General features: G+C 39.2%; 2 protein-coding genes across 2 annotated transcripts in view; both read left to right on the forward strand.

The window, feature by feature from the left end:
• LOC140239438 (caveolin-2-like) overlaps positions 1-11,147 on the forward strand; it is a 45,108-nt gene extending 33,961 nt beyond the window's left edge. The window contains exons 2-5 of the mRNA XM_072319276.1: positions 7,553-7,736; positions 9,232-9,324; positions 10,817-11,071; positions 11,109-11,147. Of these exons, the coding sequence (XP_072175377.1) occupies positions 7,566-7,736; positions 9,232-9,324; positions 10,817-11,071; positions 11,109-11,147 (558 nt within the window). The 5' untranslated portion in view covers positions 7,553-7,565. The remainder of the gene's footprint in view (positions 1-7,552; positions 7,737-9,231; positions 9,325-10,816; positions 11,072-11,108) is intronic.
• Positions 11,148-18,159: 7,012 nt separating this feature from the next.
• Positions 18,160-20,188, forward strand: LOC140240145 (caveolin-3-like). The gene is made up of 3 exons (XM_072319952.1): positions 18,160-18,408; positions 19,079-19,171; positions 19,895-20,188. The coding sequence occupies exons 1-3, from the start codon at positions 18,160-18,162 to the stop codon at positions 20,186-20,188; spliced, it is 636 nt and encodes a 211-aa protein (XP_072176053.1).
• The last annotated feature ends 5,698 nt before the right edge of the window (positions 20,189-25,886 follow it).

The raw sequence follows: 25,886 nt of genomic DNA on the forward strand, positions 1-25,886 counted from the left end.
GAGAATCTATATAGGCATAGGCCAAAGTTTGTTTCAAAAATCTGTGCAATTTTTATACCGCTGTGTTCACTTAAGTGACTCATCATGCGTCAAAATTTCACATACTGACGTGCAGCTTCCATTTCCGTTTTTTCGCCTGTTATTTGTGCACCCAAACAACTGCACAGTATGTTAGTGGGTTTTTTTTTCCTGATCCTTTGAAGCTTTCATTTAAGATCGATATGCTTGAATTACTCAATTTGTCCAAAAGAAAGGCATTAAATGCCGCTGAATGACTTTTCCACAGTAAGTAAGTAAAACAATCACAATATTAGCCCGGCGACCCAGCGGCCGCCGGCGGCGGCGCATGCGGCCGCGCCCGGCTAACTATGCGCGATGGGTACGCTGGGCTGCTAGCTGCAAGTGCAACTCGCTGGGTAGCTAGCTCGCTGGGAGCCCCCGTGGGAGCCCCCACCGAACTAAAACATAGTGGAATGCGTGTCCCTATTCCCAACATACACGAGACCGTGCAGCCAAATTTACCGTGTTGCGTCGCCATCTTGTTAGGTCAATTTTTCCTTATATGGAGTGCACGCTTAGGCGCGGTCAGACTGGGCCACTGGTACGCGCGCAAGCAAGAGTACGCCGTCCAGTGGCTAGTGATTATGACATAACAATGCACGTTTGTACATGACAATGGCCTTGCGCTTCGGAGACATAGCCCGCAAACAGATCGAGAAGTTTGGCGGAAAGTTACGTGGAAAGTTTGCGGTCACACTGGCAAAACTTAGAGTTAAACTTCTCGATCTTTTGCCAGTCTGACAAAGTCGATAAAAAGGGTCTAGAGCTCGACGAAATCATGTGTGCACGGGCGCTGTGTGTAGGCTGTATGGCGGCTATGCGGAGGACTCACATTAGTTCTTTTAACATGTTTGCGGCGTGTTTTTTTTTCTTGCTGTTGAATTTCTATAATGCTTTATTAAATCTAGAATTACATATGCACCGTAAATAAATCAAGTTTCTTCATTAATAAGCACTTTAATTTAGGCATAATGCTCGCCACTAAAAGAAGTTAGGCCCAGAGTTTCAGTTGCTCATCAAAAGCAGGCAAGATCCTGCGTCTGTCTTATTGCTTCATATCATCAGTGCTTCCACTTTTCAAGGTCAGTCCTCCTGAAATCGACACTAAAAACTCCTGGAATTTACAAGAATATCCTGGAATTTTTCAAACAGGCTACAAATACATGATTAATTGTGAGGTAAAAATGACAGAGGTAAAAATGTCATAGTAAAATGGCAGAGGTAGAAATGGCATTGTTCAAAGATTTAGGAGTGATCCCTGAGGTCACTCCAAAATGAGTGAAAATGAACATTTTCACTAAAATTCACTCTAAATTCACTATTTTTGTATTCACTCCTTTAAGAGTGAATATTTTCACTAAATTTCACTCTAAATTCACTATTTTTTGTATTCACTCCTTTAAGAGTGAATATTTTCACTCAATTTTTTTTAGAGAGAGTATGTAGCACAGGAGTGTAGGAACATTAGTAGAGCATTTTGTGATACCCATATATATATATATAACATTTTCGTGTAATTAATGATTTGTTTAACCCCTAATTTGGGGGGGGGGGGAATACGGAACATCAAGCGCTGAGAAATGAGACAACCTGGAGAGAAATTAGATAACCATCATGACCAAAGTAGGATTTACTTTATGCTTCGGGGAGAAATGTAACACTATGCCCTATTGAATTTCTCCCAGTGATAACAAAAACAGTAAAAGATCCCTGCCAATTTTTCATACCTGCATGTCTGTTATCAAGCAATTTTATTTTCAGAAGTTTGCACACTTATTAAAATACCTATTAACATAGTATAGGACCTACGAGATCTAAGTTTGATATTTTACTGACAAGATACCTGTAGAGCTGTATGGTAGTCAATATGTCCTTTTTCAGGTGTACCGAGGCTCATACTGATATAATTGGATTGTTGACTTGCCGACCATTTTTCAACTTATATACATGAGTTTATATTTCTCCCCGTGTCCCATTTCTCCCCGGTCTCCCCCGTGCTTTAATTATTTCAGGAGAAGGCACGAAAAGCGCGTATTGCTAGAAAGGTGTCAGAAACATGAACGAAAATAAAATCTCTGTCACTTTTACCTCGTCATCTTGCATTTCTACGACTAAATTTTTATCAATGACATTTTTATCTCTGCCATTTTGACCACTGACATTTCGACCACTGACAACTTTACCTCTGACATTTGTACCACTGTCTTAATTATTTACCTCTGCCTTTATTACCTCTGACATTTTTACCTCTGCCATTTTTACCTCTGCCATTTTTACCACTGCCATTTTTATCTATGCCATTATTACACCGAATTGAACATACCTCCTTGATCATACCATATACCTCCCGTGTTACCAGTGTGTGCGCGATTGATGAGGAAGTGGGGGTGGGGTGCGCGATATGACGCGTGCATGAACAATCGAAAATGAGAGAGTGGTTGGATCCACATAGCGTGCATTCCATATAAGGAAAAATTGCCCTATCAAAATGGCGGTGGTAGCAAGTTTTGGTGGCTGCGTATTTCCTGGGTGAACACGCATTCCACTATGTTTTAGTTCGGTGGGAGCCCCCCGTTGGCCCCCAGTTATGGCGGCCGTTATAGCGCCGCTAGCGGCGGTAGGTGAATAGGCCATCGAAATTGAAACGGTCTATATCGGTAAATCTAGTCAACTGGACTGATTTGGAATAGGGACGTTTCACGTCCTCTCCCGCCGGGACGCTTCATCAGGCCGACTGATCTTTGGCGGCGCTTTCCGAAATTCCCCGACCCTGTTACGGGTCAACAACCAGTTGCCAAAGTACAAGTCCAGTTGACTAGAATTACCGATATAGGTCATGTAATGCAAAGTATAGGCTTATATGGTAATGCTGGGGAGAGCATTATCAGTAGTGAAGAGTCTTACCAGGCCATAGTTCAATATTATTATAATACAGATGGGGTGACAACATGGCAGACACACAAGGCCCATACATTTACTGATGCATCAGGTGCATAGCGCGCCCGATTGCTGGGTGATGCGGTCCGAATTATGGGCGGTCAGGGCCATACAGGCTGGGCATGACGTCAATGTCCAGTCAGCTAGTCAGTGCTTGGGTATAATAGATGATGGTAAATGACTCTTTAGGAGAGTCTTACCATGCCATAAGACTTTGATATTATCATCCTGTCACCACTGGCGTAGCCAGGGGGGGGGGGGGGGCGATGGGGGCGATCGCCCCCCCCCCCCCCCCCCCTAAGATTTGGACCGGGGATTTGGGAGGCGGAAAAAAAAATGCGTGTATACTGTATGCATGCACATGAAGCGGGTCTCCTTTGCAACCTTTCATCAAATAAGATATTTTTTTTTGAATATTTCACTCAAAGTGTGCACCAGATCGTTGAATTTCAATTCAAAATATGCAAAATCTCTCCCCCTCTGTGCCTCTTTCCCTAGCTTAGTACACTTTTTAGATTTACAAAAAATTATGAATAATTCTGAGTGCACAAGACTTATCACTTATATTCCGAAAACTCAAGGTTCCCTCATGTATAAGGGGAATTTCCCCTTTTAATCTACCCTTTCCTCCCTCAGCCCCCCACCCCCATCAGTTGTGTGTGTGTGTGTGTGTGTGTGTGTGTGTGTGCGTGTGTGTGTGTGATTTCCCAAATGTTGGTTCCATCAAATATGCGTAGACGAGATATCTCAATTTCAACCTTAAAAAGGCAAAAGCTCCAAGGGTGGGGAAGGGTGGGGAAGGGTGGGGATAACACTCGCCCACGCCTTCTCCCTGCTCGCCCGCCCCTCCCCCCCCCCCTTCCGCCATGCATAGAAGTAGACTGTGGCTATACCCAGAACGCTGTATTTCAATTCTAAAAACGCAAAAGCTCCGCGAGCGGGAGGAGGAATCTCCCTTCCCCTAAGCTCTACCTCACTAGACTTTATACATACACACAGATGGTGCACATTCGGAATAAGAGCTAAATTCCGTGATTTTATCACTTCGATGAAAAAGTATTGCACCAAAAATTTGCAACAGATCGCTGAATTTCAGGTCTGAAAACGCAAAATCACCTTCGTGTGGGAGGGGATATGGCCCCATCTACACCCTCGTGTGCATGCTTTTTTCTGTTTGACTGCTGGACAGACAGTGTTCATGATATTCAGTGTAAGAATTAATACTAGAAGATTATTTAAATGATACCATTTTATAGACAAATTGTTCAATAATAATCTACACTAAAATATACTGCAACTTTAAACAAGTGGGAGTGTTTCAACTCGTTAAAACACGCAAAAACATGCATCAAATTGCACCATTTGCAACATCAAAATGCAAAAAGTTCTCACCGTGGGAGGGGAGACACCCCCTCCCACCCCCTCCCTTCCCCCTTCGCTCTCTCCACTCTCTCGGGTTCAGTCGCGTTCATGATATTCAGTGAAAATAATTAACACAAGAAGCGTATTTAAATTATAGCATTTTATAGGCAAATTGTTCAATGATAATCTACATCAAAATATACTGCAACCTTAAACACTAAGTGGGACTGTTTCACGTCGATAAAACGCGCAAAAACATGCATCAAATTGCACCATTTGCAACATCAAAATGCAAAAAGTTCTCACCGTGGGAGGAGGACACCCCCTCCCCTCCCCCCTCGCTCACTCCGCTCGCTCGGGTTCAGTCGCGTTCATGATATTCAGTGAAAAGAATTAATACAAGAAGTGTATTTAAATTATACCATTATATAGGCAAATTGTTCAATGATAATCTACATCAAAATGTACTGCAACCTTAAACAAGTGGGACTGTTTCAACTCGTTAAAACACGCAAAAACATGCATCAAATTGCACCATTTGCAACATCAAAATGCAAAAAGTTCTCACCGTGGGAGGGGACACCCCCTCCCACACCCTCCCCTCCCCCCTCGCTCGCTCCGCTCGCTCGGGTTCAGTCGCGTTCATGATCAGTGAAAAGAATTAATACAAGAAGTGTATTTAACTTATACCATTTTATAGGCAAATTGTTCAATAATAATCTACATCAAAATAAACTGCTATACCTTAAACAAGTGGGACTGTTTCACGTCGATAAAACGCGCAAAAACATGCATCAAATTGCACCATTTGCAACATCAAAATGCAAAAAGTTCTCACCGTGGGAGGGGGGACACCCCCTCCCACACCCTCTCCTCCCCCTTCGCTCGCTCCGCTCTCTCGGGTTCAGTCGCGTTCATGATATTCAGTGAAAAGAATTAATACAAGAAGTGTATTTTAATTGTACCATATTATAGGCAAATTGTTCAATGATAATCTACATGAAAATATACTGCAACCTTAAACAAGTGGGACTGTTTCAACTCGTTAAAACACGCAAAAACATGCATCAAATTGCACCATTTGCAACATCAAAATGCAAAAAGTTCTCACCGTGGGAGGGGGACACCCTCTCCCACCCCCTCCCCTCCCCCCTCGCTCGCTCCGCTCGCTCGGGTTCAGTCGCGTTCATGATCAGTGAAAAGAATTAATACAAGAAGTGAATTTAACTTATACCATTTTATAGGCAAATTGTTCAATAATAATCTACATCAAAATAAACTGCTATACCTTAAACAAGTGGGACTGTTTCACGTCGATAAAACGCGCAAAAACATGCATCAAATTGCACCATTTGCAACATCAAAATGCAAAAAGTTCTCACCGTGGGAGGGGGGACACCCCCTCCCACACCCTCCCCTCCCCCTTCGCTCGCTCCGCTCTCTCGGGTTCAGTCGCGTTCATGATATTCAGTGAAAAGAATTAATACAAGAAGCATATTTAAATTGTAGCATTTTATAGGCAAATTGTTCAATGATAATCTACATCAAAATATACTGCTACCTTAAACAAGTGGGACTGTTTCACGTCGATAAAACGCGCAAAAACATGCATCAAATTGCACCATTTACAACATCAAAATGGAAAAAGTTCTCACCGTGGGAGGGGGGACACCCCCCTCCCACACCCTCCCCCCCCCCCTCGCTCGCTCCGCTCGCTCGGGCTCGGTCGCTTCGCTCCCTCGCAGACTAACCGCCCCCCCCCCCCTAAGATAAAATCCTGGCTACGCCGTTGCCTGTCACATTAGCGACCTTTTTTATTTTAGTTATTCATTTTGCTACTTTGACTCAGAAACATTCAGATCGAAACAGATCAAGTAGAGTTAAATCAACATTAATCAAGCTTTGATTGTGAATGTTGAATTTTGGTATAAACAAATATTCAAACAAGAGATTCACAAAGATATAAATGAACACTTAATTTTTAGCTTTTGGGATCATCAAGTTTCAGGTTCGAATCCCCCACCTCCCACCCCCCCCCCCCCCCAGCAGTTGGTGCAGCGCTTGCGTTGTTACTTAGTAGACCCTTTAGATCGTCAGTAGATTAGGCCCTCAGCTAGCGAAGTTCCCAGGACCGGCAGCCCCTAGCCTTGAAAATAGTCCCGCTCGCCGACGTCGAGTGAAGCTCCGTGGATTATGAATGACTGGAACTCGTATCGATTTTATGATTGTGCTTACTAGAATGTTTCTCAATTTCGTGTTACCTACCGTCGGTATACTTATAGGGCTACACACCCTACCACAATCAATAAAACAAGGAAAAGTAGAAATTACGCGGTGCGTAACATATGTCCCCGCCGGAAGTAGCATTTTGTAACAAAATGTGCAATATAGGTAAAAAATCAAGGTCAAAGGTCAAAGAAGTCAAAGGTCAAAATTCTGTGTAGAAGTTTTGAAGCCCTCACCTAGTGCTATCACATAAAGCAAACGGAATCGAAATCGGGTTAGAAATGGCGAAGGAGTAGCATTTTGTAGCAAAATGTACAATATAGGTCAAAAAATCAAGGTCAAAGGTCAAAGAAGTCAAAGGTCAAAATTCTGTGTAGAAGTTTTGAAGCCCTCACCTAGTGCCATCACATAAAGCAAACGGAATCGAAATCGGGTTAGAAATGGCGAAGGAGTAGCATTTTGTAGCAAAATGTACAATATAGGTCAAAGGTCAAGGTCAAAGGTCACGACTGAAATTCTGTGTACAAGTTTCAAAGCTCCCATGTAGTGCTATCATATAAAGCAAACAGAATCAAAATTGGCTCATAAATGACAGAGAAGTAGCAAATTGAAGATTTTGATCACACACGGACGCACACACGGACACACGGACGGACACACGGACGGACACACGGACGGACACACGGACGGACGGACACACGGACACACACACGTACGGAGCCCGTTTCATAGTCCCCTGCTCGAACTCGTTCGGCGGGGACAATAAGGGTTAGACAAAAGTGTACAATAAAAAAATCGCTCAGTTTACAAAACGAACTATTCCTACTTGCTGACTTGCCTAGCACCGTAACTATATTCCTGAATTTCATTAACCTAATAAAACCTCACCTCACAAAGTCAACATTAGATTTTGTGGCTTCTTTTGTTACGAACAAATATATTCCTTTCCTGACACATCCCATTACAGGTGGGGTAACAACATGGTTGACAAACAAGGCCCTTATGCGACGACTGGCGCGGTCCACCATTCTCCTGCACCGCACGTGATCACCCGGACGGTTCCAGTTACCACGGTAACACAGCATGAGTCCAATCAGGAACAAGCAGCCAATGATAGCGAGGACATTTACAATCTGAAACTACCCGTGAATGTGAGTTTTTGTATATAGGCCAATGTGTACATTTGATACCCTGCTGTTGTACATCTTATTATTGTTGTTAATCAACGCTGTTTCTTTTTTTTCTCTCTCTCATGATAAGTTACAATCTGTAAACAAATCAGAACAAAAAACAACAGGAGGGGATAAACAGTATTATCTTGTTTCCTTCCCCAGGCTGATTGGAACACTAAATATGGCCTACAAATTATATCCGCGATCTTGTTCTTTCTGCTATGATAAGCAAAAATCTGTACTTCGCTCAGATTGGACAAAGGTTCCGAAGATGTTCATAATTATGTATATGTAGTTTTATTTAGTTATATTGTCCATGAGGAGACAGCAAAATACAAGCCTGGCTTTTCAGTATTTCATCTCCATTTCCTGCAACTTTAATTTTAATTCATTTTTTCATCTATTAAAAGTGATGCGTTATATTGCTAACTTCACGTATTTTTCTTCGATACTACATTGTATTGATATTGTCTTATTGGTGTTTTGCATTGTTGGAAAATTAAATAAATGAAAAAAGAATGAAAATATATCATATTGTTATTCATGACTATAGGGAACCCTACACAAATCAGCAATATTTGAAATAATTTCATACACGTTTTACGACGGAAATGATGGAAACCAACCAATAAGGGAGAAAGTGTAGTCTTCCTAATGTATAAAGAGTTACGATGGACAAATGGAAATGTGACATTAAGGGGAAATCCAGTCCAAATATAAGTTAGTCGGACAACAAAGAGTCAAATATTACGAGTTCAATAGTAAAAGTTTGATCAAAATCGGATGAAAAATAAGGAAGATATGACATTTTGAATTTTCGCTATTTTTTGAGGAAACAGTTCTTGAACGATAAAGTTATGAATATGCAAATATAAAAGTGAACATATCATCCCCTCAGAACTTGCAAAATATAAAATATAAAATTTTGATATTTTATTTTTTCATTCAAACGCAATTATGCCCCAGGCTCAAATCGTAATATATCTAACTACTATTCTAAAGTTATTCAACCAGGAATAACATCATGTATCATTATTTTGTGGCAGAAACATTGAATTTTCGTCATTTTTTGTACACAATGAATGGAAAATTGTGAGGGTATGACATGGTATAAGCTCATTCATCTGCATATCCATATCCACTGTACAAGAACTGTTAAGCATAAATTAGCAAAACTTCAAAATTTCATAACTTCCTTATTATTTTTCATCCGATTTCGGTCAAATTTTTTACCGTTGAAATCGTAAGATTTTACTCATTCTAATCAGACCATTTTTAAATAGTCATACATAAACTAGATTAATAACTTGAGATGCAGCATACAAAAAACAGGTACACATACATAAACACCCGCATGATTTAGTACTCTGTTAAGATATATATATATATATAATATCATCATCATCATCATCATCATCATAGATGTTACCAAACTTTTCTGGAAAGCATGTCTGGACTTTTTTTTTTAAATCAGATGACATATGAAGACACTTTCAAAGAGTCTGAGACGGCCGCTGGGTTCCCCTTCATGAAATCAGTCAACAAAAATATCTTCAGATGCACGCACGTAAGTTGATGATTATCATTACTCCGTTGACTATTAACAGATATGCGTTCGTGAGCGAGTTCTTTTCTTTTTCGGTTAACCCCACACGACTGAAAGAAAGTTTCATTTTCACCTTCTAGTTTTGTTCACAAATACCGAGATACTATTAAAAAACAGACTTTTGCATCATGTGCTGATGTTGTTCTCCACTCTTTTGACATTTTGTTTGTCTGAACGGCAGATAGTAATGCTGATCAGAATCTATGCAGCCCTTTCCGGTGATTACCAGTTTTCATCTTGTATAAAAATGACGTGACCAATGCTTTCTTTAGTTATTTTTTTTAATAACATTGTTTTTATTCAAGAATATGACATGGTGATACATTTCACCATGTAAACATGTAAACCTAATCCCTTAACTTTTTTCTGATATCTCCATCCCGGAACTTCAATGGGAGAAATTCAACAAATGGAAGTTGAATCGAAATCTACCGATTATCAGACTGTAAAAACAAAAGCAAATCATAAACAAAATAAACACACAAAACAAAAACGGAAAAAAAGAGAAAAATTATAATCACTTTCTGTCTCCGAAGGACTATAGGCGTTGATGATAAGTAACGTTGCCTATATTACACGTCAAAACTGCTGTGCATAACCAACTCAGGCAAGGGGTGTTCGAACCAGGAGCTTTCTGACTGGTAGGCTAGTGGTAGCACATGGTCTTATTATCCACTCACTGACACACAACTACAACTACTCTTCATCATATTGGTATCAGTTATATTGTAGTACATAGCAATGTAGGATTTGACCATTATGGTATGCACCTTTTACATTGGATTATAAGAGGTGAAATGGTTTGCTATCTTTATGACTCTGGAAATATCAATTTTCTGGGGTCACAGATCCATACTGACATTGGAGTTCTTTGCGAAATTAAGAATTTTGAAGTAATGTATCATTATCTCTTTTTTAATTCATGTTTGCATGTACATCATCAATTTTGCTGAGAGATGGGTCTTTTTCTATCAATTTTATCAATAAAGTCATGTCTGACAGCGGCATTTATAAAAACAAAAAGTCCCGGGTTCTTAGTTCGTGAGAAACGTGGCTCAATGTCATAATAGTGATATAGGTCACAGGCAGGCGTGTAACATTGTCGTACATTTTGCTACCTTCCAAACTTCGTTAAGTTTCTTTTTCATTCTGCAATACGGAAGCAGCTTGTCGTTCTACACCATCATTATCTATGCCTTATTGCCATAATATATTCTAAATCGACTTGACGTTTTGTTGTATAATTTAGGAAAAAAAAGACCTTTGTCATTATACATGATTACACAGGCGAGTAGTAACATTATGGCTAAGAAAGAGAGGGAGGGAGGGAAGGAGGGAGAAAGAGAGTGCTGTCCTGTAACAGTTTGGCACATCATTTTTAAGGGAGGCTTATTCTTTGACATTGATTTCGAGACTGAGTTTTTTACCAAACCTGTGTCATTTCTGAATGCAGTTTGCCTTGTACGGCACTCTGACGATGATCATCAGCCCCCTCATCTCCTTCCTATGGGCCGTCATCTTCGCTCTCCTCCACATGGTCATCGTCTGGTTCTTCCAGCCGTGCTTCAAGACCTACTTCACCCTGTTCAAAATGTGCAGCGTGCTGCTCAAAGTCCCGGTGCAACTGTTAATCAATCCGATCTTCAGGTCCATGTCGCTCATATTGTCGAGCATTAGGGGCCGATCTCAGCTGGCCAAATCAGGCATCGACGAGACTGGTGACGAGTGTGACGAGACTGGTGACGAGTGTGACGAGTAAGACGAGCGAGATCCAGGACGTGTGATCTCCTCAGTGAAGTGAAATTTCATATACTGTAGTGTATATCTATGTATATCTATATTAATCAAACAAACTGCAACAACCGCTGTGAACAACAACAACAACAACATACAGACTTTACATCTTTTATTGAAAATCTTCAAACGATATATTTGAGTGGCATAAAGGGAGGAAGAACATGAAGAAGACGTATAGTATTATAATCAGTCCTGGTTATGATGATTTTTGTCTGAAAAGAAGGAGGATCGACATTATATCTTTCTTATTCTTGTTAATCTTCACAGTTCAATCTCCTACTTTTTTCAATTTTAGAAACAACCTCGACTGTTGTACGTGTGCATGTGAGTGTGTTTACTTTCCCTTTCTCAACAAAAATCCACTTTTATTCATTCATTCATGTTTTATTTTCATTTCCAAACAATATGCATGGGTAACACACACGTCAAAATATGGTATACTAAGTATTCTTGTAACATAATGTCTTGTAACATATAATGTAACTTGAATACAATATTAGACACTATCTTGAGAAGAAGGAACTAAAACGTACATTAGTTGTGACAAAAGAGAGACAACCGTGCCTGCGATTGGGATTTCAGTCAATCAAAGGGATGGTACAGTTTCAGTTCAGATGGGGTTTGAGGTTTCCAACTTATTTTTTTTTTTTTATGGTCATTTTTTGTTGCTGTCGAGAAAATGAGAAACCTCTTATGAAAAGAGCATATAATTCTAAGAGGAATTCGAAGTTTATTTGAAGAAAATTGGTTTTGAAATGGTTGAAATATCCAAAACAAAGCTATCCAAAGGACCCACCTTTTATTAGGATCGCTTTGTTTCACTTTGTTTTTGGATATTTCAGCCATTTCAAAACCGATTTTCATCAAACAGACTTTGAATTCATCTCAGAATTGTAGGCTTCGTTAACATTTCACAAAGTCATTTCAAAATATCTCGTTAAAAAATTCCCACATCAGCCAATACTTTACCATTCTTTTTAAGACCGGAATCGAGAGCAAATTAAACTGGCAACCACATGAGATACTTTCTTTCATTGTGTATCGGAACTTCGTATTTAGCTGCCGGTGTTGATCACGATACCCATGCAGTGCATTAGTTTCATGATGAACATAAAACTTTGGAGTGATCTGTATCAGTGCAATTTAAAGTTGAGTCATTGCAATTAACATTATAATGTTGAGAATTGCAATATAATTAATTGTCTGACCTCATGTCCGACTGCTTGGTCGATTATGCTGATAATTTACGTTCGTAATGTTCGTGTTTACATGTCCTGTTAAAGTAATCATGATATCTTATTAAGTGTAGGGGCAGCATACGTACAACATGTATGGAATAAAAGTATGCGTACAACTCTTCAATATCAGCATCCGTACTTTTCTGTTCACAACAATGTTTAAGACGCAAGCATGGTGCAGATAATACTTATTAGCAGGAGGTTACGATACGCGACTATTGTATCAGTTCACACAAATTTTACAGATCGTCGGGTTTTTTTTTTTTTTCGGGACATTTGCATTTATTCTCAATCCTATTTTCTTAGCTTCTGAAATATCAGGCTTTCTATAGTAGCAGCTCAAACTCGAAAATTGTCAAACAGTGCTCCTTTATTTTTGTACTAGGACAGAGTCGTGCACAATACTTATACGCATTTGCTATGTCAAATCTTCAGCTCATTCTTTAGTGTTTAGGTATACTACTAGGTAAGGTTTAGGTAGGTAAAATGCATTCCAGACGCAAAGCTAGCCATCACGGAATTAAAATTCACCGCTGATGTAGAATGAAACTTGAATGTCTATTTTGCCTTATTGTGCATACTATGCCTTATTGTGCATATATTGTCAACGCATTCCATAATTATGTACTGTAGTTCACTGTACTGCAGTACATTAATAATAAGTGTCATTTGTAGAGATGTGCATATAACCGTGCTTCAGGATGCAAAATTTCATTTCATGTCATTTCATTTTCATATTTCTCATATATATTACAATAAAGTATATAAATACAAAAATAGTACAGAACATAATTGAAAATGGAACTTCATCGGAATGTTCAAGATTTTGTCTTGGTATAAACACAAGGTCTGTATACACGCGAGTTAAACTAGGGTCATAATGCGAAAAATATGATGGGGCCTGCGTAAAAGCAAGCTTGTATAGACAGATAGAGCCGCAGGTCCCGTGATGAAATGAGATTAGGGGAAGTATGAAAATTACAGATATTTTTCTAGACCATACTATAACTGGGGGAACCGATTAATATTATACGCAAACAAGAATAGGAGTTCATCTGGAGAGAACCATTTTTACAGATCAGATGGTGATTTGTGAATAAACTCATGCTCATCAATTTTTAAGAGTACAAACATAAGGCGTTCTGAGATTTTTCCAGCTTATTAGTATCAATATAAAATATCATAAGTCAAAATATATCTCATTGGTGTTATGCAAATAAATAATTCTTGCTTAATGATAGCCACTACGGCTCACAGTCTCCTTCTATTGTTTTTGTTCTTGTTTTATTAATCATAATAATTTTATCGTTATCATATAGCAGCAATACAAACTCTTCTAGTTTGCCATCATCAACAATCACTATACTCCACTTGTCACCCTGCCACCGATCAGCACAACTTCCCCAAAGGGTATACATGGTATATGAGGACAATTACCCCCGAGGAAGACTCCCCGGCTAAATTTAGTGACAGGATTAGAGCAGATATTAGAGTTAGGGTTATGTTTAGGGTCGGTATTTAGTTTAGGGTCAGGATTAGGTTCAAGATTAGGTTTGGTTTATAGGTCAGGTCAGGGGAATAGTCTGGATTAATTGTCCTAGAACCCGACACAGATATCACTTTCACACTAGTCTACTGTATGCGACGAATGATACAATTATTTGTTTTAGGTAGCTTCCCCTCCAAAATACTCCTGATGGAATTAGATCATGAAATGATATCAACTTTTGGTTACCCGTCAATAGATGGCGCGATACTAATTACCTGGTAGCCGACGTTTATAATCATTGAGTAAAAATATACTTGGGTAATCAAGCTTTCGGTTCGATGTCGAGGTGGGACGGATAGAGTAAACATGTCGTAGTACGTGTTGAGTTGCATCGAGCTTTCAAAGCTTGAGCTGTGTATGAACAGTCTAGTGGAGGCGCTGGTCAGGATAATGTGTTCCTGATTGCTAGCCAAGCCTAGATCTGTGTATGAAACGTGCATAGCGGCCGAGTTGGGACGGATAAGCATACCAGAACGGGACTTAAGGTTCGGGATTTGATCGTAGCAAGACCGGGTCGGCGCAGTGAACTGTATATGCGTGTTGGACTGTTGGACTGTTATTTGAGCAAAAGTATTCGGAATTAAATACTACCAGTTGGAAGTTAAACCATCGAGGGAAGAGTGATTTTTCCTACGTGAGAATCCTAAGTGAGTGCAGGTGAGTGGACCTTGGTGGTGACTGGTAGTAAAGATATTCAAATTCAAATTCAATTTTTTTTTTTCTCACACTTTTGCTTTCTTTTTTTCTCTATTCCCCGCTTCCCCAGTTTCCCGCACTCTTTGTAGTTGTAAGTTTTCACCCCATTTTCCCCCTTTTCCCTCAGAGGTATCCACATGTTACAAGCTTAGTCTTTTGAGTGGGTACCTCCACTTTTTTTCTCCTCAGTGTGTATATAATCATAGAGGGTATGTATCTTTATTTTACTGATCATGTAGACAAGAATATGTTGTTAATCCTGTCTGGTTATATATATTTACAACGAGTCGCATGTAAAGTTCATGATATTGTTTCTTATACATTCTGTTGAAGAAAGAAAGTGAAAATAAAGTTTGAATTTGAATTTGAATTTGAAAGTCGACTTCTAGAAATACAGTGTACCACAATTCGATTGGAAGATCCTGCTCAATTACTTTGTCGGACAACCAAAGAATGAATCTCCAAGGTATGGCTAAAAGACATGTTCACTTAAATGCGTATAGATTGAATGAGTGCAGCAATAGTAATAGAACAAAATATTTGACAGTTTCGCAAAATACAGAAATCCGTTAGAATGTTAAGAATTTATAAAGTTTGTGTGCAGCTATTGCTGAATGAAAAGACCACTGAAGAATTTCACTGAAAAAGAAATCATTCCTTGTCTTATTTTTCGGGTTCTAGAGGCAAACTCGTCTTTTTGCGATGAAAGAGATGATGATACGAGTTTATCACACCCTTAAAAGGTGCCTGTGTATGTTTTGTGTATGTACGATGGTGTAATACTCTGAATGACGTCGATCGCTCATTATAGTCATGGGGGGGGGGGGGGAGGGATCGTTCTCATCTCTAACAGAATGTGCTACCCCAGCTCCTCCGTATCCAAATTATCTAAAAAATGGACCCCAAAATGCCGAATGTATACGGCACATCAAGTTTACATCCCTAATTATTGCGTCATATTATACCTGTAAAGCATGCCCGAAATAGTGTTAACTGTTTACTGAGGCGTCATATACCTGCCCCAAATTGACAAGTAAATCATATAACCTAATTTGCATTTGTGAATAAAGAAATTTGTGTACAATTTTACACTATGGTTGGAAAATTTCAACAGAATATCACAGCCCTGGAATACAATGAGGAATATCGTCAAACAGATGTAAGATATAAATCACAGGGCATATTCAATCTACACCACTCACATGTACTATCCCAAATTATGTAAAATAGTAGGCCTAGAGAATGTCGATAGCCTGTTTTGGAAATGGAGGGGGGGGGTTGGGGAGGGAAAGAGCGAGAAAAACATCGCTTTATGAGGCTAACGTCGACGACGCCGTGTAGAACATGGGGGTATGGATGTCCCCCATCCAACGGCGACGGCGGTATGGTACGCCACCGTCACCCTCACCCCCCTTGGTCCCTAAACCTTAGCACTGATTGGTGTCTCCTCCACTTCCACCTCCCTAATTCTACCTAACCTAATGCTAATTTCTACTCTGCAGCATAATAAAATGATTCCCTCGCAGTGCACAGTCCACAGTTTTATAATTTCCAGCAAGCTGTTAGCTCAAAGGTAAGTCCAAGATTCACTGTTTGCATAGTTATAACTGTACAATACTTTGCTACTAGGCCTATATACAGTGAATAGACCTGTTATTCATACATGGAAGAGCTGTAGAACATGCTTCAAAACTTGTGAGATAGCTCACATGTATGTATCATTGTATGCTCACATTTTTTAAAACGAATTACGGCAGTTTGGATTTCCCCAGAATGTAGGAAATTATTCTTTAATATCCCTGCAATCGAAATTTGGTGCTTTTGCGAGGCCTTCACAATGATGAGCACAACATTGATTATGCAGGGCTTACAGCCAAGCAATCTTGTTTTTATGTAGGTCCCGTCATATTTAGTTTTGTACAACCCGAATCGTAATTTCAATTTCTACCAGATGTCATTATAATTACTGCGTATTATGTATATCATGTATGTATATTACTTTTGTGCGTTTAAAGTGACAAGGTACAAGAATTAGAGCTATCATTCTTGATGTAATATCATGTGAGAAGTGAGAAATAAACTGAAACTAAAACTGAAATTTTTCCGCAACTGGCAACTGGGAATTGTTTTTCTCGATCAGAAAGTATTTATTTTAGTCGAAACAATTTATGACACCAAGGGAATAGTGAAATACATGGTAATTAACACCAAAAAATTATCTTCTGCGTGTCAAGATAGCCAGGAGTATCAACATCCAAGTACAGTACAGTACAGGCCTACTATGCCTACACTGTACCAAGGTTTCCAGCTGCAGTAGATCTGTCAGGTTAGGCAGTTCAGACTGTACAGTATAGCAAAACATATATAGAAGAGGGAGCAACACACATTGAGTTCTCTCTCCAGTACAATATAAGCTCATACCTATTGTGATTATTGGGGAAGATAATATCATTAATATTTTATGAATGTTAATGAATGTTCCGTCATAAACTGTGGAGGCCTACTGAACTTTACTCTCACACAATAGGAAAAAATGATATTAGGGATTTGTACGTATACGTGACTCTTTTGTGGCATAATCTATCCGACTGGCCATTTTGTAATCTCAAAAGACGTGAATCGAATCGAATGATGTAGTTTTTTATGACGGGTACATGAATGATACAAAACGTCGTTTGTAGATTATGGTTCTCTTGTTAATCTATGAAAGACAACGTCTAACTAATTGTCAGTATAAACACCTTGGTATACATAACCCGGACAATAATATGTGCTTTCGAAATATGCTTTGTATTGGTATGCACTCAAATATTGCTCAATCACTCTTGACAACGCCATTATATCATGATAACTAAAGTAAACTGTTCCCCTCAAAACCAAAGCACGTAATGTGATTGGAAATAGTTTTAAGTCCATATACCCACACTACATTTTAGAAGAATGAAAATGAAACCGGTCTATGTAACGCTGAACCGTTACCGATATACGTGTTGATGATTATAATCAGCTTATTACATCCCGGCCATTATTGCATTTTGATATCCATGGTGAAATGAGACCGTGGAAAACCTCAATGACAGCCTCATTGTTTTCCTCGTTGCTCACAGACATAATTCAACTTTACTTGAATGATTTATAAATGGCTAAAGAAATATATTATATTATGGTTACAGGCCGAACATTTCCGTACACTAATGCATTTTTCTTCTTACAGTAGGAGAGTAGACCAAATTTTCATAGGACTGCTCAGTCAACAGGATCAGCTGTGTTTAGTGTCTCCGGGGCTCTACATTTGTAAGCAAAGGGTCTAGGGTTCGAATCCTGTTTGCTGCGTTCGCGCACAATGTCCCTCATTACCCAGACGTATCATAGAAGTCCACGATACCTGCACGTTGGGGTAATAGATGATGGTAAGCCCTCTGGAGAGAGTATTATTAATACTAGAGAAACTATACTATGCCATGGTTCTAGACTATGATAATTATCAATTCATTACAGGTGACCAGGGGTGACATGATGGCGGACAAACAAGGTCCAGATGCGACAACTGGCGCGCATTTGCTCGGTGGTGCGGCCCCTTCTAATTACCACAGTATGCAGGGCCAGGCTGCCCAGATGCCCAGCCAGCCGATTAACGCTTCTCCTCCATCGTACGTCATCACAGCTGGGGCGGTTCCAGTTACCACGGCAACGCAGCATGAAACCAATCAGGAACAAGCTGCCTATGATTTCGAGGACATTTACAGTATGAAACCACATGTGAATGTGAGTATCTGTTATTTGTCTGTACTACTGTATGTATTTGATACTTTGCTGCTGTGCATCTTGTTATTGTTGATCATTATCACTCTTTGCTTCCTTCTTTCAATAAAGCTACAAATTGGCAACAAACCAGAACAAAGCACACTAAAGCGAGGAGGTTATGACGTACTTTTTATTTCTTTCCCACGCTGACTAGAACACTAAATAGGGCCTACTGACACATTCATAAATCTTGTTCATTCTGCCATAAGAAATGCTGTGCTTCGCCCTGATTGGACAAAAGTTCTGAAGGTATAATTATAAGGCATAGATAAATACAATTGATATTATATATATATATATATATATATATATATATATGAAGAGTTTGTTTGCAAAAACCGATAAGTCCATATTTGCCAAATTGAGATATTTGCGATTAAAGGTCAAGAAAAATAAAGAGAATAATAAGAAAATTTTTGCTTCTTTTGACCATAACTTCAAAAATATACCTTTATATGTAGTGCCCGATATATCATTTAAAAGGTATTATTTTGTACTTTATGACAGAGATCGTACTTCAAAATCTTCAAAAATGGACTTATCGTTTTTTGCAAACAAACCCTTCATATATATATATACCCCTGTATAACCCACACACCGAAAAATAATGACTGCTTTGTTTATCTGACAGGTGACGCATGAGGACACTTTCAAAGAATCTGAGACGGCCGCTGGGTTCCCCTTTATGAAATCAGTCAACAAAAATATCTACAGATGGACGCACGTAAGTTGATGATTATCGTTACTCCGTTGACTATCAAAAGATCAGCGCTCAAAGGAGTTTTTCCTATCAGCCCAACATAGCCATGACATTTAAAAGATGTAATTGTTTGTTATCTTTGACGTTGGAAACTTGGCTATTTGGAGCCACAGTTTCATCTTGGCATTGGAGTTTTTCCAATGTTAACAGTTTTAGAATGTTATCCTTTTTTTCACAACGTTATATGTACACATTTCTTTTATTTTCATGGCAGACGGCCCTTTTTCTAATAATTTGAATAAGTAAAGTCGTGTTTGACCGTGTTGACCGTGGTAATCATGAAAAAAAAAAAGAAATATGTCCTAGATTTATTGTCATTATTGTCGTATTTGTCAGAGATCGGGGTGCTAATATCGTCCTCTCTCGGTTTGCATGTCAAGCGTTCTCACTTTTCGAAGTTTGTTGATTCTTTTTCTGCAATGTGAAAGTGCAGCATTATGTACATCGTATTGTGATAATCATATTGTCTAGAATGTCTTGTCATCTGTCGCAGTGATCCTGCCAGGTAAGAGATATTTTCTATTATGATTAAACATGCAGGTAGTGACATCATGGTAAAGACGGGGAGAAATGTCCTGTTCGACGTGTCATTTCCAAGGTAGGCGTATCCCGTGAAATTATAATTTTCCTGTGAAATTGATTTCATGACTGGTTATTCTTAAGTCAAAACTTTGTCATTCCTTACAGTTTGCCTTGTACGCCTCTCTGACGCTGATCATCGGTCCCCTCATCTCCTTCATGTGGGCCGTCATCTTCGCTGTCCTCCACATCTTCATCATCTGGTTCATCCAGCCGTGCATCAAGTCCTACTTCACCATGTTCCGAATCAGCAGCATGCTGCTCGAAGCCTCGGTGCGACTCTTTATCGATCCGATCTTCCGGTCCATGTCGCTCATATTGTCGGGCATCAGGGGCCGATTTCAGGTAACCGAATCGGACATCAACGTGACGATGAAGACGGGCCAGATCCAGAACGTGTGATCTCCAACAATATGCTCTGTCGTATTTTCTCCAAGGGTTTACGTACACTTATATATGACTTTTGTTACACGACTGACTGACTTTGGATCCGAATTAAATCACTACTGCTTCGGAATACGCCCTAAACACGCTTGTTTATTTCAGATCCAAAATCGGTCAGTCGTCCGGCCGAGAGTCTATAGTGTGCGGTGGTCTTTATAGGGTTAGGGCTGCGATAGGGTTTTAGTTTTAGTTTGATGTGAGGATTAAGATTAAGGCTAGTGATATGTTTGTGGGTATAGGATTTAAGTTTAGCTTGGCGTACAGATACTTCATGGGAGCGATTGTCGCAGGAGCAAGCATAACGGATAGAACCGATCGCCCCATCGCCCCAGTGAAATGAAATTAATTTTCATTAAGTGTACAGGTTGTCTGTAATAAACTACAACGTTTATTATGAACAACAACGAAAAAAGACGTCACATACGATATGTATTTCGCATTCGCTTTCATTGAAAATTAGTTAAATTCAAGTAAGATAGAATTAACGGTTGAAGAAAACAGTGTTTTCTTTGAGCCATATTAGATAAATGGTATTTTAGATAGATAGATAGATGGTATTTTATTGAAGTATTCATGTCTCGCAGTCATACGACTGAATTGCACATAGATTTACATCGTAAAAGAGACAACAGATATTACAAAACAAGTGAAGAATTTGTTTGCAAAAACCGATAAGTCCATGTTTGCCAAATGGAGATATTTGCAATTAAAGTTCAAGAAAAATAAAGAGAATAATACGATTCTTTTTGGCTTCTTTTGACCATAACTTCAAAAATGTACCTTTATATGTAGTTACCAATATATCATTTAAAAGGTATTATTTTGTACTTTATGACAGAAACCGTACTTCAAAATCTTCAAAAATGGACTTATCGGTTTTTGCGAACAAACACTTCAAGTACTCATATAAAAGAAACATGTAAAATACTGACATTAAGAAACGAGGTCATACGACAGGACATGTAGACCTACAAACTGAGCAAGCCGTAAACATAACATCATAACAAAAACACAGATGATAAGGTTACGGTATTCACACACTCTCTTTCGACACCTGCCTCCCACACTATCACACGCCCTTTCGCTCTTTGTCGCTTTCACTCGCTCTTTCTCTCATGTTTTTGCACACGCACCACTACGCTCACACAATAATCATATTAGTACATTAACAGACCTGCTGATTTCCTATTCTCGTTACACCCCAGTGATCACTCACGCACACCTGGGGGCGTTTCATGAAGCTGTTACAAGCTACTGAAATCCTTGCATCTGATTGGCTGAGAACAAATTTGTCCGACAACTTTGTCGGACAAAATGCTTCATGAAATGCCCCCCTGATCATCAAAGCCTATACTGATCAATGAGATTCTTCTCGAGAGATATGCACAATGTATACCTATTGAAATATATTGCACTAAATTAATTACGGGGGATTCTAAAATGTAAAATGTACAGTGTATATATATATTGACTTATACTTGAGACTATTTGCCACCTTTGAAATTTTGAAGAATTATTTCAAGAAGTATATGGTGATACAACATCTTATGTCTAGACAGAAGGAGAACCAATGTTAGCCTTTCTCAGGCGCATTAGTGGACAGAAATGATATGATATTTGATATTTGATATCATGTATATTTTTTACGTAAACTTTGTAAACTTATTAATGATCTAAAGCGGAAATAAATGAAATGATGAATTAAACATAACCGATTGCTGTTTGTACATGTATGTGTGTGTTTATGCAAGAAAGAGAGAAAGATCAACAGAAAGAGGAAAACCAAACTCCGAGAACACAGAATGTGCTTACCGACTCAACTCGTTCAGCGATCTACATCAACATGAACCTCGCGTCAAGTTGGACAACAACTATTCATCACAAACGGTCATGACAAAGCAAACATGAGAACATCGAAATCCACCCACTTAACTAGGTACCATGATGATAAAATGATGAGACATAAGCACTTGAATTTCATCAGCAAACATTAGTCCTGCAACACGTTGACGGAGTCACCGATCTTTGATTTTATAACCACAAAACAGCCAAGCACATTTTTCAACTCCGTAGTCCCAATGAACCTAGCTGTTCGTTTTGGGCGTTCGGGGGTTGTGTTTTTTCCCCTCTATAACTGGGATATTCTGCGTGTCTAAAACAAAATGGTTAATTCGTGCACTGACACAGCAATGCGCCTAATTCAGTGCATAAACCATGAAATCATCTTTTTTGTTCAACTTTTGGAAGCAGGCACCCCATCCCCTTATATGACGTAAGTTGCGGTGTCTTAAAATCGAATAGGTCTAATGTGATGATGTGACGTATTCTTAGCCATTATATTTCATTCTTTGGTTGCCCGTCAATAGATGGCACGACATTGAGAAGCTGCTGGCAGATGTGGTTGACGACGGAAGTCGAATACCAAACTGGCAAGCAGATTCCGCCATCTATAGATGGGCAACCAAAGAATGAGATGATTAGGCCCTATAGTTTACAATATACGCTTTTAATGCTAGCCAATCTCAACACAATCTACAGCAACAGCTCAGTAAGCTAGTTCAGAGTTAGCTCATGGGCGCATTGGTACGAATGACCTTTCTCTTTTCTCAGTCGGTTAGGGGTACTTCACTCGTTTTAGAGCGACATAATGCATAAGCTTTACATAACAATTTATGGGATTCACAATCCTGTTCAAACAAAGAATAGAGTTGCGTAGACCAGATGAGCAGAACGATCCGTCAATTTACACTTGGGAAAGCATCCATTTCATTATTTTGCGTTGAATGTATTGACAATCTCTTTCTATTGATACTGCCAAATATTTATACCACTTTTGCTGTCATGTGGATGTGCTGGCAAGCAGCATTTATAAGTATCTCATGAATAATCATAACATTACAGATGCTTATCCCAGTGAATTTAAAAACCATCATGCCTGTTGGTCCGAATGACCTTGTTTCTACTCATGCGCAAAGTGGAACTACGAACTGGCTTATTCACTGTGGCACGCCAGCTGCAGAGGGCGCCTAACCAATCACGGCGGGCTGGCTCCTTTCCCTGGCACCTTGTGCACCCTCCCCTGTCATGCCTGTACCAATCCTTCTCCCATCCCCTGCGGCCTTTGCTTGCTACACCAGCTCAAGCCTTTCCGTGCTACCGGCATTGCATTTTCTTTGCCAAGACAGAAAAACGGTTAACTCTTAGTTAACACTCATTTATCTGCTACGAAACGTCGACTTTACGAACAGCAAAAGCTTGATATTTGTATGTAATAACTATCATATAATTATATATATATATATATATATATATATATATATATATATATATATATATATATTTTTTTTTTTTTTTTTTTGGGGGGGGGGGCGGGTTTGTCTGTGACCATGTGCATCTGCGTGTTTTTCCGTGAGTGTAGAGAAGTTGGTAAATAGCTTGTTTACGAAGAATTGACTATTTGACAAAGAGAGTGCCATCCCGGGTATGCCTACTGTCAGAAGAAAAAGAATCCAGAGATCCCCTTACAACCATAAAGTCTTTCTGTATTCCCCCTTTTCTTCATGTTAGGTAACACTATAGATTGCGACTAGTAGTACGCATCAAATCGGTCTCCTCTCTCTCTCTCTCTCTGTAACTCTCTCGATCGTTTTTTTTTTTTTTCCTGCTCTCTCTTGTACATTCCACCGGAAACCACTTGTAGTCTCATGAAAGGAAAAAAAAGTCAAGTTTCGATTTTGTGCAAGATCGTCACCAGATTCTCGTCATAATAACAGAACTACTGGCCTTCGGCAGGATTTCAATAGTTTCCATGTAGATCTTTATTTTTGTACAAATATTACACTAATTACACATCAGCATGAATAGTCTCAACCGAAATCATAGTTAATACAAAACACACAAATATATTTCTATAGTTCCCAGTCAAGGTACAAAGTCAATCATCTAAGTATTTCAGAAGAGACAGAAACAGATACAGACTATGGTCGATAATGTTCAGGGCCGGCGGAACCGGGGGGGGGGGGGGGGCAGGGGGATCCCCCTTTTTTGCATCCGTACATAGGAATACATAGCCTGCCACCACTTTGGTTTGCTTGTAAGCTGAAGAAACCCGTAAGTGGCACCAAAGCGGAAGTGGCCCCCACTTTAAACATGCGTCGGCCATGATGTTGATGTATTAATTTCTTTCATGACTGAATTAATCAATATCTTCTGCAGGTATATACTATGGAAACGCGTATTTGAATTTTGATATCATTAACTGTACTTTTTAAATCGCAGCACTATTCGAACGTTGTTATTCTTTTTTTTTTCACCTGAAATAACAATGTCATCGTACGAAACGGCTGTAGGCACTCTAAGTCTTAATATGTTACATCTTAAGTCATACAGAAGGTATTCCCTTTTCACCGCATGGCGGGGAATGCCTAGTGACTTCCATTTTCGGTTTTAAAGATCCTTTAACATTTCCTTTTTCAGGCCTTCCCGAATAAACCCATGCATGGTATAATTAGCGTCTTTGGAAACAAAATAATGTCATACCGTATGAAAATCTTGTTGTATAAGAGAGGCTGATGTGGTATCATGTTCATTGTAATTCATTGCACATTCCTCACCTGCAATTAATACACAATATAATGCTGCTTACACGTGAAATACAGGAAAGCAACACTTATGTAAGATATTGTGCTGCAACTGAGAAGGCCTATGCAGTATAAGATCCACAGCAGATAAAAAACAGGCAGTGTGCCAATATAGCAGTTACACTATTAAACCATTAAACTTTTTTGCTTTATATTCTTACTGGCACATTGTGTGAGTGATCAAAAGTATTTCTCCTATTTTCATTGCCATTCTTCTAGACCGCTGCTATGTTTTGAGAAAAATAGAATTGATTTTCCTCCCGTGTATTATACCTCTTCATTGATGTCTACCGGCACAATGCAAGTCATTATAGAATGCTTTTTCTTTGGTCCGTTTCACGCAAAGCAGATGATCATAATCGGTGATATACCTACATGGCAATAGCATGGAGTTACTCTAGCGACACAGTATAGTATGAGTTCTGTACAACCAGGGAGGTGGATAGAGATACATGTACTTTCGATCGACACGGTAACTCGTATAAATATTATAGTGTTGGTGACATAGTGGTAATACATACATGGTCAGAGTGCGCATACATTTCTTTCTAATCTGATCTGAACAAACTTCTCGACCATTATAGCCCTCTTGCAGCGAGGCCATTTTCATGCTAAGAGTTTATTCATATTCACTTTGTTTGATTATACAACATCATATACTGTAGCTTGTTCCGCAAATTGGTAATGATAGTGGTGTGACTACACGAAAGAGCGTTGCTTAGAAACATCACGAAGCGAAAGAAGCTACACCAGTCCCCCACTCTCTCTTCCATACACACTCGACATTGTATAATCAAAGGCAGGACACATGCAATGATAATAACTTGCGGAAGTACTGAAACCGGATCAGATTGTATCAATTACCACGTGCGCTTTGAAACACGAGCTAGCAAAGCAAATCAAAAGAAGGTCACTGTTTTTATTCCATCATTTTCAAATAATTCCAGTTCGATTACACGGAATAAGGTAGGCCCTATGAAGAGCTTGCTTCCAAAAGGCGCTAAATCCATCATTTT

The sequence above is a fragment of the Diadema setosum genome, chromosome 16 (genome assembly GCF_964275005.1).
Source record: "Diadema setosum chromosome 16, eeDiaSeto1, whole genome shotgun sequence".
NCBI classification, from domain to species: Eukaryota; Metazoa; Echinodermata; class Echinoidea; order Diadematoida; family Diadematidae; genus Diadema; species Diadema setosum.

What these genes read in the sequence shown, in the direction of transcription:
- LOC140240145 (XM_072319952.1), top strand. Translation starts at nt 18,160, where the DNA reads ATGGCGGACAAACAAGGTCCAGATGCGACAACTGGCGCGCATTTGCTC. An exon ending in GTATGAAACCACATGTGAAT is followed by an intron (nt 18,409 to 19,078) that starts GTGAGTATCTGT and finishes TTTATCTGACAG; the next exon opens with GTGACGCATGAGGACACTTT. An exon ending in ATATCTACAGATGGACGCAC is followed by an intron (nt 19,172 to 19,894) that starts GTAAGTTGATGA and finishes CATTCCTTACAG; the next exon opens with TTTGCCTTGTACGCCTCTCT.